At 52.0% G+C, this 12311-nt stretch overlaps 1 protein-coding gene across 1 annotated transcript in view; it reads left to right on the top strand.

The window, feature by feature from the left end:
• The first annotated feature begins 523 nt into the window (after positions 1-523).
• CUEDC1 (CUE domain containing 1) overlaps positions 524-12311 on the top strand; it is a 35784-nt gene continuing 23996 nt past the window's right edge. The window contains exons 1-5 of the mRNA XM_015421916.1: positions 524-558; positions 649-669; positions 3301-3427; positions 5601-5784; positions 7373-7456. Coding sequence (XP_015277402.1) covers positions 524-558; positions 649-669; positions 3301-3427; positions 5601-5784; positions 7373-7456 — 451 coding nt within the window. The remainder of the gene's footprint in view (positions 559-648; positions 670-3300; positions 3428-5600; positions 5785-7372; positions 7457-12311) is intronic.

The raw sequence follows: 12311 nt of genomic DNA, 5'->3' as shown, positions 1-12311 counted from the left end.
TCAGCAAACGATGTCTCTTGCCCAGCAGCGATCCCGCTCATGATCTCTGCCACATCCGGCACAGGCTCGCCTCGGCACGGTTTTCACTGGAGTCCGCTTGGCCCTCAGAGCTCGAGAGTTGTGTACGTCACCGCGCTCACCATCAGACTTGCTTGTTGATTCATGGTGCACTGACTTGCTGGCCCCCTGTTGGATTGGGGTCAGGTTCTGACGCACTTCTTGCATTGCTTTCTCAGCAGCCTCTGCGGCAACAGCCTCTGAGTAGGCTACGGCATACGTGAGAGCCAACCGTGCGAACAGCTGCTGCTGCAGCTTCTCGTCTTTCATGCCACAGACAAGCTGGTCGAGGAGCGCTTCCTCGAGGTCGGAGAAATTGCACGGGCGTGCAGCCTTCTGCAAGGCTGACACGAAGTCAGCAACCGTCTCGTTTGCCACCTGGGACCTCTTATAGAACACGTACCGACTAGTGATATGTGATGGTTGTGGCGCGAAATGACCCTTCAGTTTCAGCTTCAGGTCAGCCATGGACACGGCTCTGATTTCAGCTGGAATGACCAGGTACTGAGCGACGTCGAATACAGCTCTCCCACAGGAACTGAGGAGTGTTGCCTTCTGCTGGTCCTCATCCTTGATCTGGTTAGCCTGGAGGTGGAACTTGAACCTGGCAAGGTAGGAGTCCCAGTCCTCTAGGTCTGGTTCGAATGCTTCGAACCGCGGGTTGACGGCCATCACTGTCCTGGGTGCAGGCACTGGTACAAGTGCTGCAGCCGCTTGATCAGCCGGGTCTCGTTCTTCTGCCCTGGGTTCCTCAGGGGCCTCTTGGTCGTCTGCCATTCTGGCGTCGGTTCAGCGGGGCTGCCTACCCTCTCTAGCATCCCACCCTCGTCGCCAGTTGTTGTATACGAGACTCAACGCAGCTTGTGAACAGTGAATCAGCTTTATTTAACAAAGTCAGAAGAAATCAAGAACGAGACAAAAACATAGAGCCACAGGCTCTCTTTCAAACAATCCGGGCTTAGATAGCCACGCCCACCTGTGATGTAACAACCAATCACTATTTACAGATAAGGTCCAATCAGAGTGCTTCCCTCCATAACATTGTGCTGCTCTGATTGGTGGACTTACAATCCTGTCCAGAACTCAAGCTCACTAAGGAACTTAATACATAACAGTTGGCCTATCAGATGGCGATTAGCCAGCCGTACCATTTCCTTTCTTCCTCTGAAGGAGCTGGGGAGGAGCTGAAGGGGGTGGTGGGCTTCTTGGAGCATCTGATTGGACAGGAAGCCTGACAGAATCTGTCCAGGAATCCTCTGAAATGTACTGAAGTTTAATGTCCGATATACAGGATGGAGGTGAAAGTGGTGGGATTAATCCCTCAAAGGAAAAAGAAAGTGGGAAAATCACTGCCGTGCACCAACAGGGCAGAGGTCCCGGCTGTCATTCCCTGCCCTCTTTGCAGTCAACCAAATCTCAGGGAGGCTCTTGCTTCACCCTCTCATTTATACAGACAAGGGGCTGGACCTGTTGTGTATAAATGGGAGGGTGAAGCAAGAGCCTCCCTGAGATTTGGTTGACTGCAAAGAGGGCAGGGAATGACAGCCGGGACCTCTGCCCTGTTGGTGCACGGCAGTGATTTTCCCACTTTTTTTTTTCCTTTGAGGGATTAATCCCACCACTTTCACCTCCATCCTGTATATCGGACATTAAACTTCAGTACATTTCAGAGGATTCCTGGACAGATTCTGTCAGGCTTCCTGTCCTCAGGGTCACCCTTTCTGAGTGGGAATTGCATGATGCCACAACCCCAGCCTTCCCTGGGCATTTGCACCGAGGCGGACCTGAAAGGGGATCTTCTTATTTTATTTATGTTATGTTATTTATCGTCCACCTTGCTCTCTGGGACTCAAGGCACATTACACAGAGTGAGTCAATACAATCGACAGGACGGGACACCCATTGGTTATTGGCTGCTACCGTCATACGAATACCAACAACTACTAGCTCTTTAGTATGGTTTTATAATTTGTTTCAATTGTAACTTGTTTTAATGTAATTACCTGTTTTTATGTAAGCCGCCCTAAGCCGGCTTCGGCTGGGAGGGCGGGGTAGAAATCTGAATAAATAAGAATAAATTAAATAAGCAGTGCAATAGGATTAGGATTGCAGAAGTCTGGAACCAACTAGAATCCCAAAAACAGAACTGAAGCAAAGCATTAATATTAGCGTGACCATTAATTTTTGCAAATTTACATAGCAGGAAGCTATACACAGTTGTATAGTCCACAGGCCCTAGTCATTAATCTCAGTAACTTTGGGGATCATCTTGTACAGTATAACCCTGTTGCCTGCGTAGAAAAGCCCTCGCGAATAATATGTGAAGTTTGTCTGCTGTGACTTGCTGGTGAACCTCTGATGAACCCTGGGCTTGAATTAAGAAACCAAAAGATTTATTACCAAAAATATAAGTGCCAAATAATAGTTAAAAATATAACATAAATATTTTTAAAATACACCAAAATACATATGTTTATTACAAATTAGAATATACCAAAATATATGCATTTATTACCAAGTAGATAAAATTTCTCTCTTGGTCCAAGGAAAATATATTCTCATGCAATTTGGTCCAAGAGAGAATGACACATAATTGAAGACACAAGTATATGACCAGGTCAGAAGGTATTTGAAAATGAGGCTTCTGTATTTTATCCCTGCCTTGAGTCACTGAGATTTTTTATAAAACCATTTTTAATTGGTCCTATTTTCAGTATTCATTGTATTATTTGCAGCTAATGTGCAGTATAAATGTCTGACCACTGAGGAAGGCTGAATTGGCTGAAACACATATGGTCTTGGTCACATATGTTTTCTGTTTGATACCTATGTATGATTTTATCATGTTTGGAGGCTACTATTGGGCCTATATCTGTTTTTATCTCTTTTTCTAACAAATACATGTATTTTGGTATATTTGGTAATATTTATGTTATATGTGTTTATTATTCCGCCCTTATATTTTTGGTAATTAACCTTTTGGTTTCTTAATTCAACTTGTTTGGGTTTTCTCCCCCCCCCCCCCCCCCCAAGAGCTGCCCAGAACTTGGTATTCCATTGGAGAATGCTGGGTTGCCTTTATATCTAGTGGAAACACCAACACTTCCACAGGGACTGAAAACTATTTGGAAATTCTGCGGAGCCAAAAGATATCAAAGGCATAGCCAAAGGAAACAGATTTTCAAGCCTTCCCAAATGTAAAGCTTCACCTTACATGCCTGTTCCTTTCACTTGACCCAACAGGACTGATATCCAGAATTCCAGCGGCCCTCAAGCACAACAGCGGTACAGGAACTGGAACCCCCCGTTGCTAGGCAACCTTCCCGATGACTTCCTCCGCATCCTGCCCCAGCAAATGGACAGTGTACAGGTGAGAAGTGAATGATATTTTCATCCTGAATTAGACCACAAGCTGAAGGAGCTGGTTTACTTTCTGGCCTTTGAAGGAGTACCCAGGTGGGTCCCCCCCCCCTTTGATGTAACCTACTCAGAGTGGGATATTTTGAGTAGGGCAGGTGTGGGGGTCAGAAATTCCAAGGGTTGAACCCTGAGGCTGGGAGCCTGCTATGTATGAATGCTGTTTGGCCTCAGGGCCCTTTTCAGGTGCAAAAGGAAATGGGAGCACGCAACCTCAGTGCTGGTCGGTGGCAGGTGACAGAAAGCCTCAAGGTTGGCTGATGCGCCTTTAAATGCTAGGAGTTTGGCCTTGCACCTTTCTCTGGTTGACGGAACACCACTTTTGGCTTCGGCCCTCTTCCTTCCTCCGGCTCAAGGTCAAGTCACCCCTGGTATGGCTCAGGGTCCCAGTTTCAACTCTGGGAAGAAGAAAGGACCACTGGGTGCTGCCTCCCACCTCTGACTGCCCGGCAGTCAGCTGGCCCTCTGCCATAGCCTGTAGTTAAGCACAAGCCAAGACAAGGGAGGTGGCTTCAAGCACGCAGCAGTGGCCTTGTCTGCCGATGTTCTCGGCTCTGTGTGACCTCACAACCCAGCACAGACCCTGATTGGCTCCTCCCTTCCCGAGCAGGTCTTGCCTCTGGCTTGGCAAATTCCTGTAGATTTGGCGGCAATTCCTGGGGAGGGCAAGGAGCTTGGGAGGGATGAGTCACCACAGAGTCCACCCTCTGGAGCTTCCTCCAGGAGAACTGATCTCTGCAGCCTGGAGTTCAGTTGTCATTCTGGGAGAACTCCAGGGTCTACCTGGAGGATGGCAACCCTGTCTGCTGGCTCAGGTCCTAGAAAGGACCTTCAGAGAGGGCTGGGGACAGGCCACCCGTCGGCTGGGCTGGGTCGGGTGGTCCTCTGGTCCCCCAGGGGTCCCCCAACGGCAGCTCGGGAGCTGCATGGCAGCTCCTTCACACAGTCTAATCTTACGTTAATAAAAAGGAAATGTGGATATTTTCCAATAAAAAACGTGTGTGTCATATTTGTTCATGTCTTGCAGCTCTCAAACATCTGACATTTATTCTGTGTGGCTGTTGCGTTAAGCAAGTTTGGCCACCCCTGCCCTAAAGGCTTCTGGGAAGATCCTGTTCTTCTTGTTTCCTGTAGGCCAGAGGCCACCTTCGCCTAACTGGACTGCCCACGAGCTCCTCAGCTGGGGCGCAGACGGATACTGTACTTCCTCAGGCTGTTATCGGGGCCATCTTTTTTCTCCCCCAGCCTCATTGGTTAGGACCAGACTAGGCGGGAGACACTGAACTGGGAGCTCAGATGCCACCGGACATCTGAAAAACAGCACAAAGGGGAGGCGTGATTTGGTGGGGAGAAATGGCAGCGGCCGGGGGGGGGAGCCGACGACGGCATTACTCTTCTCCCTCCCCCATCTGCTTTTTCCGTTCTTGGAGTTCCCAGATATGTTCCCCCGGCTGGGAGGGGAGAGTAGTGCAGGGTGGGAATTGTATGGGCAGGGAGGGGGGATACAGGACCCCTCGTAGAGCCACCTTGTCTGCTTTCCACTGCCTCTCCTGTCCCCTTGGTTTCGAGCTATTTTGAAGCACACCCAGGCTGGGTCTGTGCTGATGTCTTGCATATAGGGAAATAAAAGTGGTGGGTCAAACTCAGTCAGTGTTCCCTCTAAGCTGAGTTAGTGTGAGCTAGCTCACAGTTTTTTAGCCTCCGGCTCACACCTTTTAGTCTCGGCTCAGGAAGGAGGGCTCCAGAACAAACAAATTTATGCAGCAGCCAAATCGCTTGCTCACAGCTGTAATGCCCGGAGCTCACAAAGTAGAATTTTTGCTCACAGGACTCCACAGCTGAGAGGGAGCATTGGAAACTTGGCAGAAACTAAACACCTGGATCCCTTCTGGATTTGAACTGTCAGTTCACATCTTGGGGGGTTTTTTATGTGAATGCTTAAGATGTTTTTTAAGCGGAGCTCTGAAAACGTAAATTGGGAATACTGCAAAACTTGTTTCTGCAAATGAATGCGCCAAACTGTGACGCTAATGGGGGAGGTGGTTCATTGTCCACGGTGGAAGCCCAGGTATTCTGATTTGATTGTCTAGAAAGTGGTCCTCCTTGACTCTAAAACCCTTTTCCAGAGTTCACAAAGTTGCCACCAGACTGCCCCGAGCCAGGAAAACCAGGGACCTCAAGGCTCCTTAGACCAAGAGAGGAAGTGGAAACAGTACCTGGAAGACGAGCGGATCGCCCTCTTCCTGCAGAATGAAGAATTCATGAAGGAGCTGCAGAGGAATCGGGATTTCCTCCTTGCCCTCGAGAGAGGTAACAGGTCCTTTCAGAGTCTTTGGTGCGTGTTCTCTCATGGCATGGAGATTCAGTCCCCATTTTGAAGGGCACATGATGCTGCAGTTTCACAGTGGCACTGGCAATCATATTTTGTTCCTTTCCTCTGTGTCTCTGAGTTCTTGGGTACGCAAATCAGGGAACTACCATCTAATTTGGTGCCCGTAAGCATATGCAGCCAAATGTTCTCAGCCTTCCATTGGAGCATTAAAACTGTTTCACACACGCAGTCCAGTCCCTTGGTCACTGGAACATCATGAGAACATGCAGAGCTGCGAGGCTATTCCTGGAGATTTTAGGGGTGGAGCCTGGGGCAGGTGTAGTTTGGGGAGGGGAGGCAGCTCTGCAAGGTATCATGCCCCCCCCCTCCAAAACAGCTGTTTTCTCCAGGGGGACTGACCTGTGTTGTCTGGAGATCTGTTGTCATTCTAGTAGATCTCCAGTCCCCACCTGGAGCATGGCAACCCTACGAGCTGCCTTATCCTGACTCTTTTGTCCACATAGCCCAGTGTTTTCTACTGTCTCAGAGGTCTTGGGCAAAGGTGTTTCTGAGCCCTGCTACGTGAAGTCATTTAATTGGGCATCCTGGGGACTGAACCTGAGACCTTCTGCAGACTGTGTTCTGCCACTGGGCGACAGTTCCTTCCCATATGAATAGAGGAACCTGCTGAAACAAACCAAAGTTCAGGGGTAGCCAGACTTGCTTAACATAAGAGCCACGTAGTATAAATGTCACATGTTTGAGAGCTGCAAGACATGAACAACTATTACACACGTTTTTATTGGAAAATACGCAAATTTGCTTTTATTAATATTAAATTGATAACTTTAGATGGGGAGGGAGGGGAGAAAGAGAAAGAAAGGCGGAAAGAAAGTGGAAAGAAAGCAAATAGATGGGGGGGAGAGGGAGAGGTGGGAAGAAAGCAATGTTAAATGTGTCCTCCAAGCCCCCCCCCTGCCCCCACGCTGGCTAGCTTGGCTTGGAGAAGGGATTTAAAGAGACCAACGCCTTCTCCAAGCTGGCTTGCGGGGGCTTTGAAAATGCATTTAAAGTTCAAGTTTCTTTCTGTCTCTGCACTGGCTGGGAAGGGGAGACCGGTAAGCCCAATGGGGAGCCCTGCCTCCCCTTTGCTCCCCCAGCCACTGTAGCGGGAGCCGCACCATATGTGTGAAAGAGCCACAGTTTGGCCACCCCTGCCATAGTTCCATCCAGTCCTGCACTTTCTACTCTGGCTGCCAGTGGCTCTCCAAGCCTCCAGGCAAAGGCCTCCTAAGATCCCGCAACCAGAGATGTTGGGGAATAAACCGAGGACCTTCTGCATGCAAAAGCAGTTCCCTCCCACTGAGCCGTGGACTCTCTTTTTGTACTGGACTCTTATTTGCATCCAACTGTGATCCATCAGATGTTCAGGAAGTGTGACGCAAGAAGCCGAACCAAATATATGTATCTGTGACCTCACCTTTCTTGGGATTGTGCTGCAGTGTAAAGTGTATTTATACCCCCATTCTTGGATGGTCAGACAAATAGCATCAAGTTGGGGGGGGGAATGTTTTTGTCGTTTTTCAGATCGATTGAAATACGAGTCAAAGAATTCCAAGATGAGCAGTGTTGTCCTCAGTAATGACGTCAGCTTCACCTCTACAGTAGCAGGTACATCGTCTTGGATTGTTTCTCTGCATTGCCAGTTCTGTTGAGGAACTGTGATTCTTACAGTCACGCTGGACCTCGCACACTGATCGTGTTGTCAGCTCATCTCAGAATTTCACTTTTATGGCCTGTTGGTAAATGTAATGTATCCATCTCAGACCACGTGCGTGGCCATTCACCATGCGGTCATGCGAAGCGGCCGAGCTTTGCTCGCAGTAACAATGGGACAAGCGGATCCTAGCCGGCGCCTATAAGCAGGCTAGGCTCCCGGCCGAGAGCCTATGGAACTCTCGGCCACTGTAATAGCCAATCACTTGGGTGTGGGTGTGTTTTGGGTGCGGGGTTGTTGCACATATAAACCAGCCTGCGAGCTGGTTAGTTTGTCTTGTTCCGAACCTTTAATAAAGTCTTAGAGCTGAATCACTGCGTTAGTCTAAGGACTTTTCACTGGCGACGAAGGTGGGATACTACCACCCATGAACAACGACATGGACGCGGATTCAAGCATCGCATCGAGCCCCGACACCAAGACCGCCGCCGCTCCGTTCTCAAGCTTGGTCTCCGGTAGCTGCTCATCGCTCCACTCATTGCTCCGTACCTCGCTGGCTGACCCAGAGAGCAGCAGCACTTCTCATTTCTCTCCTGCCGCCACTGCCTCCGTCCCGAGCTACCGACAACCCGGGAACAAGCAATGGCAACCTTGCAGGAAAGCATCACCGCATTCGACATCTCCCACCCCGCACAGTGGGAGACCTGGATCGAGATCCTGGAGAGCTACTTCGACTGCCATGACATCGTGGACCCGGGTAAGAAGAAAGCCCACCACCTCCGATCCTGTGGCATGGACACCGTCTTGCTGCTCAAGGACTTAGTTGCACCTAAGTAGACCAAGGACGAGTCCTATACCGTGTTGGTCAAAGCCCTGATCGACCATCTTGCCCCATAGCCAACGAAATTCGCCGAGCGCATGGACTTCTTTGCACGGACTTCTTCTCCGGCGGGCGGCCACCAGGTGCTCGTTTCCCGACCTGGCGGACGCCCTGCTAAACCAGTTCCTTTTGGGTCTCCGGGAACCCAAACTTCGGAGGAAACTGGTTAGCCAGGACGACCTGGACCTAGACAAGGCGCTCAGGGAGGCTGCGGCCTATGAGAAGGCATACCAAGACCACCGCATGTGGGTGGTCCATTGCACTCAAGCAATGCTCGAGTTGGATGACTCTGAGAACGATGAGGTGCTCCAGGTCCACCGCCGTTCCTTCCAGCAGCATCGCCCCAGGGGAGCACTGTCGGCAAAAGCCCCCTCTGCGTCGTCTCAATGCACCAGCTGTGGGGAAGTGCACGAACGCCGTGGCTGCCGGTTCTGGGACGCCGTCTGCCGCTCCTGCAACAAGCAGGGCCACATCGCCAGGGTTTGCCGCTCCCGACGACCACCTCAGAAGATTTCAACCCACCAGACCTCGGATCTACGCACAGACCTGCATACCCTCTCAGCCCACCACCAGACGCACCAGGTAAGCAACTTGCCCCCCATAAGGTACATGTTATGGTGTTGATAGAGGGGTCCCCCTGCAGTATGGAAGTTGACTCTGGCTCTTCCTACTCTATAATCTCTGAGGAAACGCTGCACTTGCTCTGCCCATGGGGGGGACCTCCTCTGAAGAAGCCACAGGGGTTTAAGTTACAGGACTTTAGCAAGAACCCTGTGGCGGTGCGGGGCTGGGGCAAGTTTGCGGTGCCGTTTAAGGATTTCAGTGAACAATTGGACTTGCTGGTGGTGGGTGAAAGACGCTCCAGCCTGTTGGGAATTCGTGGTTCGGGCCCCTGGGGTTGCAGCTCACAGGGGTGAACCAGCTCCGGGCTGAGGATTTCGCGGCTGTGTGTAATGAGTTTCCCAGGGTTTTTGATGGTACTCTGGGCCGATACACCGGGACCCCCATCTCACTCGAACTTGACCCGGCCATCCGCCCCATTAGGATCAAGGCCAGGCATCCCCCATAGCTATGAGGCCTAAAATCGAGGCTGAGCTAGATCGTTTGGTGGCCCAGGGGGTGTTAGAACCCGTAGCTTCTGCACGGTGGGAGACTCCGATAGTCACCCCAGTGAAGTCTAATGGCGACGTGCGAATCTGTGCTGATTACAAGTGCACCCTGAATAAAGCACTCCAAGACCACGCATATCTGGTACCGGTGGTCAGCCACGTGTTGGCCACACTGGTGGCACGAATTTTCAGCAAGCTGGACTTGGCCTAGGCCTACAATCAACTGCCAGTGGATACAGCCACGGCTGAGGCTCAGACGATAGCAACACACAAGGGGGCTTTTAAGGTCCACCGGCTGCAGTTTGGGGTTTTGGTCGCGCCCGGCATTTTCCAGTCTTTCATGGACAATTTGTTAAAAGGTATTCCAGGAGTGCAGCCGTTTCTAGACGACGTGCTCATCGCGGCCCCAGATGTCTCGACTTTCGCCAACCGGCTCTGGACTGTGCTTCAGCACTTTGACTCGGCCGGTCTAAAGGTCAAGCGGGAGAAATGCCTGCTCAGAGTTCCTAAGGTGGAGTTTTTGGGATTCGCCGTGGACTCCCAGGGAATTCACCCCATGGCTGAAAAACCAAGGCCATCACGCAGGCCCCCCCACCCACGTCCAAGACGGAGCTGCAGGCTTTCCTAGGCCTGCTTAATTTTTATCATTCCTTTCTCCCTCTGAAGGCTGCGGTGGTGGAACCTCTGCACCGCCTGCTGGACAAAAACGCGCCGTGGGTTTGGGGACCGGAGCACGCCGCTCCTTTCCAGGTGGTTAAGGACCTTCTTGTCTCAAATTTGGTCCTTTCCCATTTCAACAAGGCGTTGCCAGTGGTCCTCGCCTGCGACGCCTCTCTGTACGGGGTCAGGGCGGTTGTGGGCCACCAGCTACTGGATGGCCGGGAGGTTCCAGTAGCTTACTATTCACGTACCTTGTCGTTGGCGGAGCGCAACTATGCGCAGATCGACAAGGAGGCGCTATCGATTGTGGCCGGGGTGAAGAAATTTCACCATTACCTGTATGACCGGCCTTTCACGATCCTGACAGACCATAAACCGCTTCTCGGCCTTCTTGCCTGTGACCGCCAAACCACCCAAATAACCTCGCCCCGGGTGCTCTGGTGGTCTGTTTTCTTGGCGGGCTACTCTTATGCGCTTCTTCACTGGCCAGGGAAAGTGATGGGACACGCTGACACTTTGAGTCGCCTTCCGCTGCCGTCCACGGATCCGGACCCGGCTCCGGCTCACCAGGTCGCCTTGCTGGAGGCTCTTCCCGATCGGCCAGTACACGTTCATAAGCTGGCCCGCCGCACAGCCCGGGACCCGATCCTTTGCCGCGGCTTGGACTGGGTGAGAAGGGGGTGGCCTACGGCCTCGGTTGTGGCCTACGGCCTTCACAGCATTCGCCTCCCGCAAGGACGAGCTGTCCCACAAAGGCTGTTTAATGTGGGGTGGCCGGGTGGTGATTCCAACTCCATTAAGAGAACGAGTCCTCACAGCGTTACATGACACACATCCGGGGGTAGTCCGGATGAAAGCCCTGGCCAGAAGTTATGTCTGGTGGCCAGGGCTGGACCGGGACATTAAAGCGCTGTCAGCCCTGCCAAGTATCCTGACCTGAGGCTGCCCGAGCTCCCGCCAGGGCCTGGGAATCGTCACACAAACCCTGGTCGCGGCTCCACCTGGACTTTGCGGGGCCATTCCAGGGTCAACTCTTTTTTATACCCATGGATACATACAGCAAATGGCTCAAGGTCATCCCAGTGCCGTCCACGTCCTCACGAGTAGCCATCTGAGCCATGTGGCACATCTTCAGCGCCCAGGGGATTCCAGATACCCTGGTCACCGACAATGGTACGGCATTTACCTCTAGCGAATTCCAGGACTTTACCCGCTATTATGGAATTCACCACGTCAGGTCGACCCCGTTCCACCCTGCGACCAACGGCCAAGCTGAGCGCATGGTGCGCACGACTAAGGAGGCGCTCCGCCGCTTGGATAGGAAGGACTGGGACTACAAGCTGGCAGCTTTCCTCTTTGGCCAGAGAATGACGCCCCACACCGTGACGGGACACATCCCAGCGGAGCTCCTTTTGGGACGGTACCTGACGACCCGGCTGGATCGCCTTCATCCCGATCGAGCACCGGAAGAGGAACCGGCCACGGAGTCAACCGAAGCGGCCAGAGGTTTTTTCCCCAAGGATACGGTCTATGCCCGGAACTATGCTCAAGGCCCGCCATGGATTCCGGCCCAGGTGGTGAGAGTCCAGGGACCCCGGTCGTACGAGGTCTCCAGCAAGGACGGCCAGATACTACACCGCCACATTGATCAGCTGGTACTGCCCCACGACCCCGAAGACTTCGAGGACCCAGACACCACAGAAACTCCCACTCCACCTCAGATCCCAGACGACCTGGCCCAGCACAATATGAGGTACCCCTCGATTCTCCAACAGACAGCACGACCGGGCCCCGAGAAGCAGCGCTGCCAGCACCACAGCCGTCAACACCGCCCATCTCTCAGCTTTACGGTGTTACGGTGTCACCTTCCGTCCCAGAGCACCCTCCTATCTGCAGGACTTTGTGTGTGGGTGACTTTTGGACCAAGGGGGGAGGGGTGTAATGTATCCATCTCAGACCACGTGCGTGACCGTTTCACCATGCGGTCATGTGAAGCGGCTGTTGGATCCCCAGGCATTCGAAATAACTCCACGTTTGAATCAAAGCAAGGTTTATTTCAAAGCGATGGTTCAGACAGGAACAAGAACATTGTTAGGAATAACTACCAATACACAAGTGTAGCATATAAAAGGGATTTGAACCATGTTGGGCCAATGAGGC

Source organism: Gekko japonicus, unplaced genomic scaffold, assembly GCF_001447785.1.
Source record: "Gekko japonicus isolate JY-2015 unplaced genomic scaffold, Gekko_japonicus_V1.1 scaffold43, whole genome shotgun sequence".
Taxonomy (NCBI): Eukaryota; Metazoa; Chordata; class Lepidosauria; order Squamata; family Gekkonidae; genus Gekko; species Gekko japonicus.
This window is presented reverse-complemented; position numbering and strand designations above follow the sequence as displayed.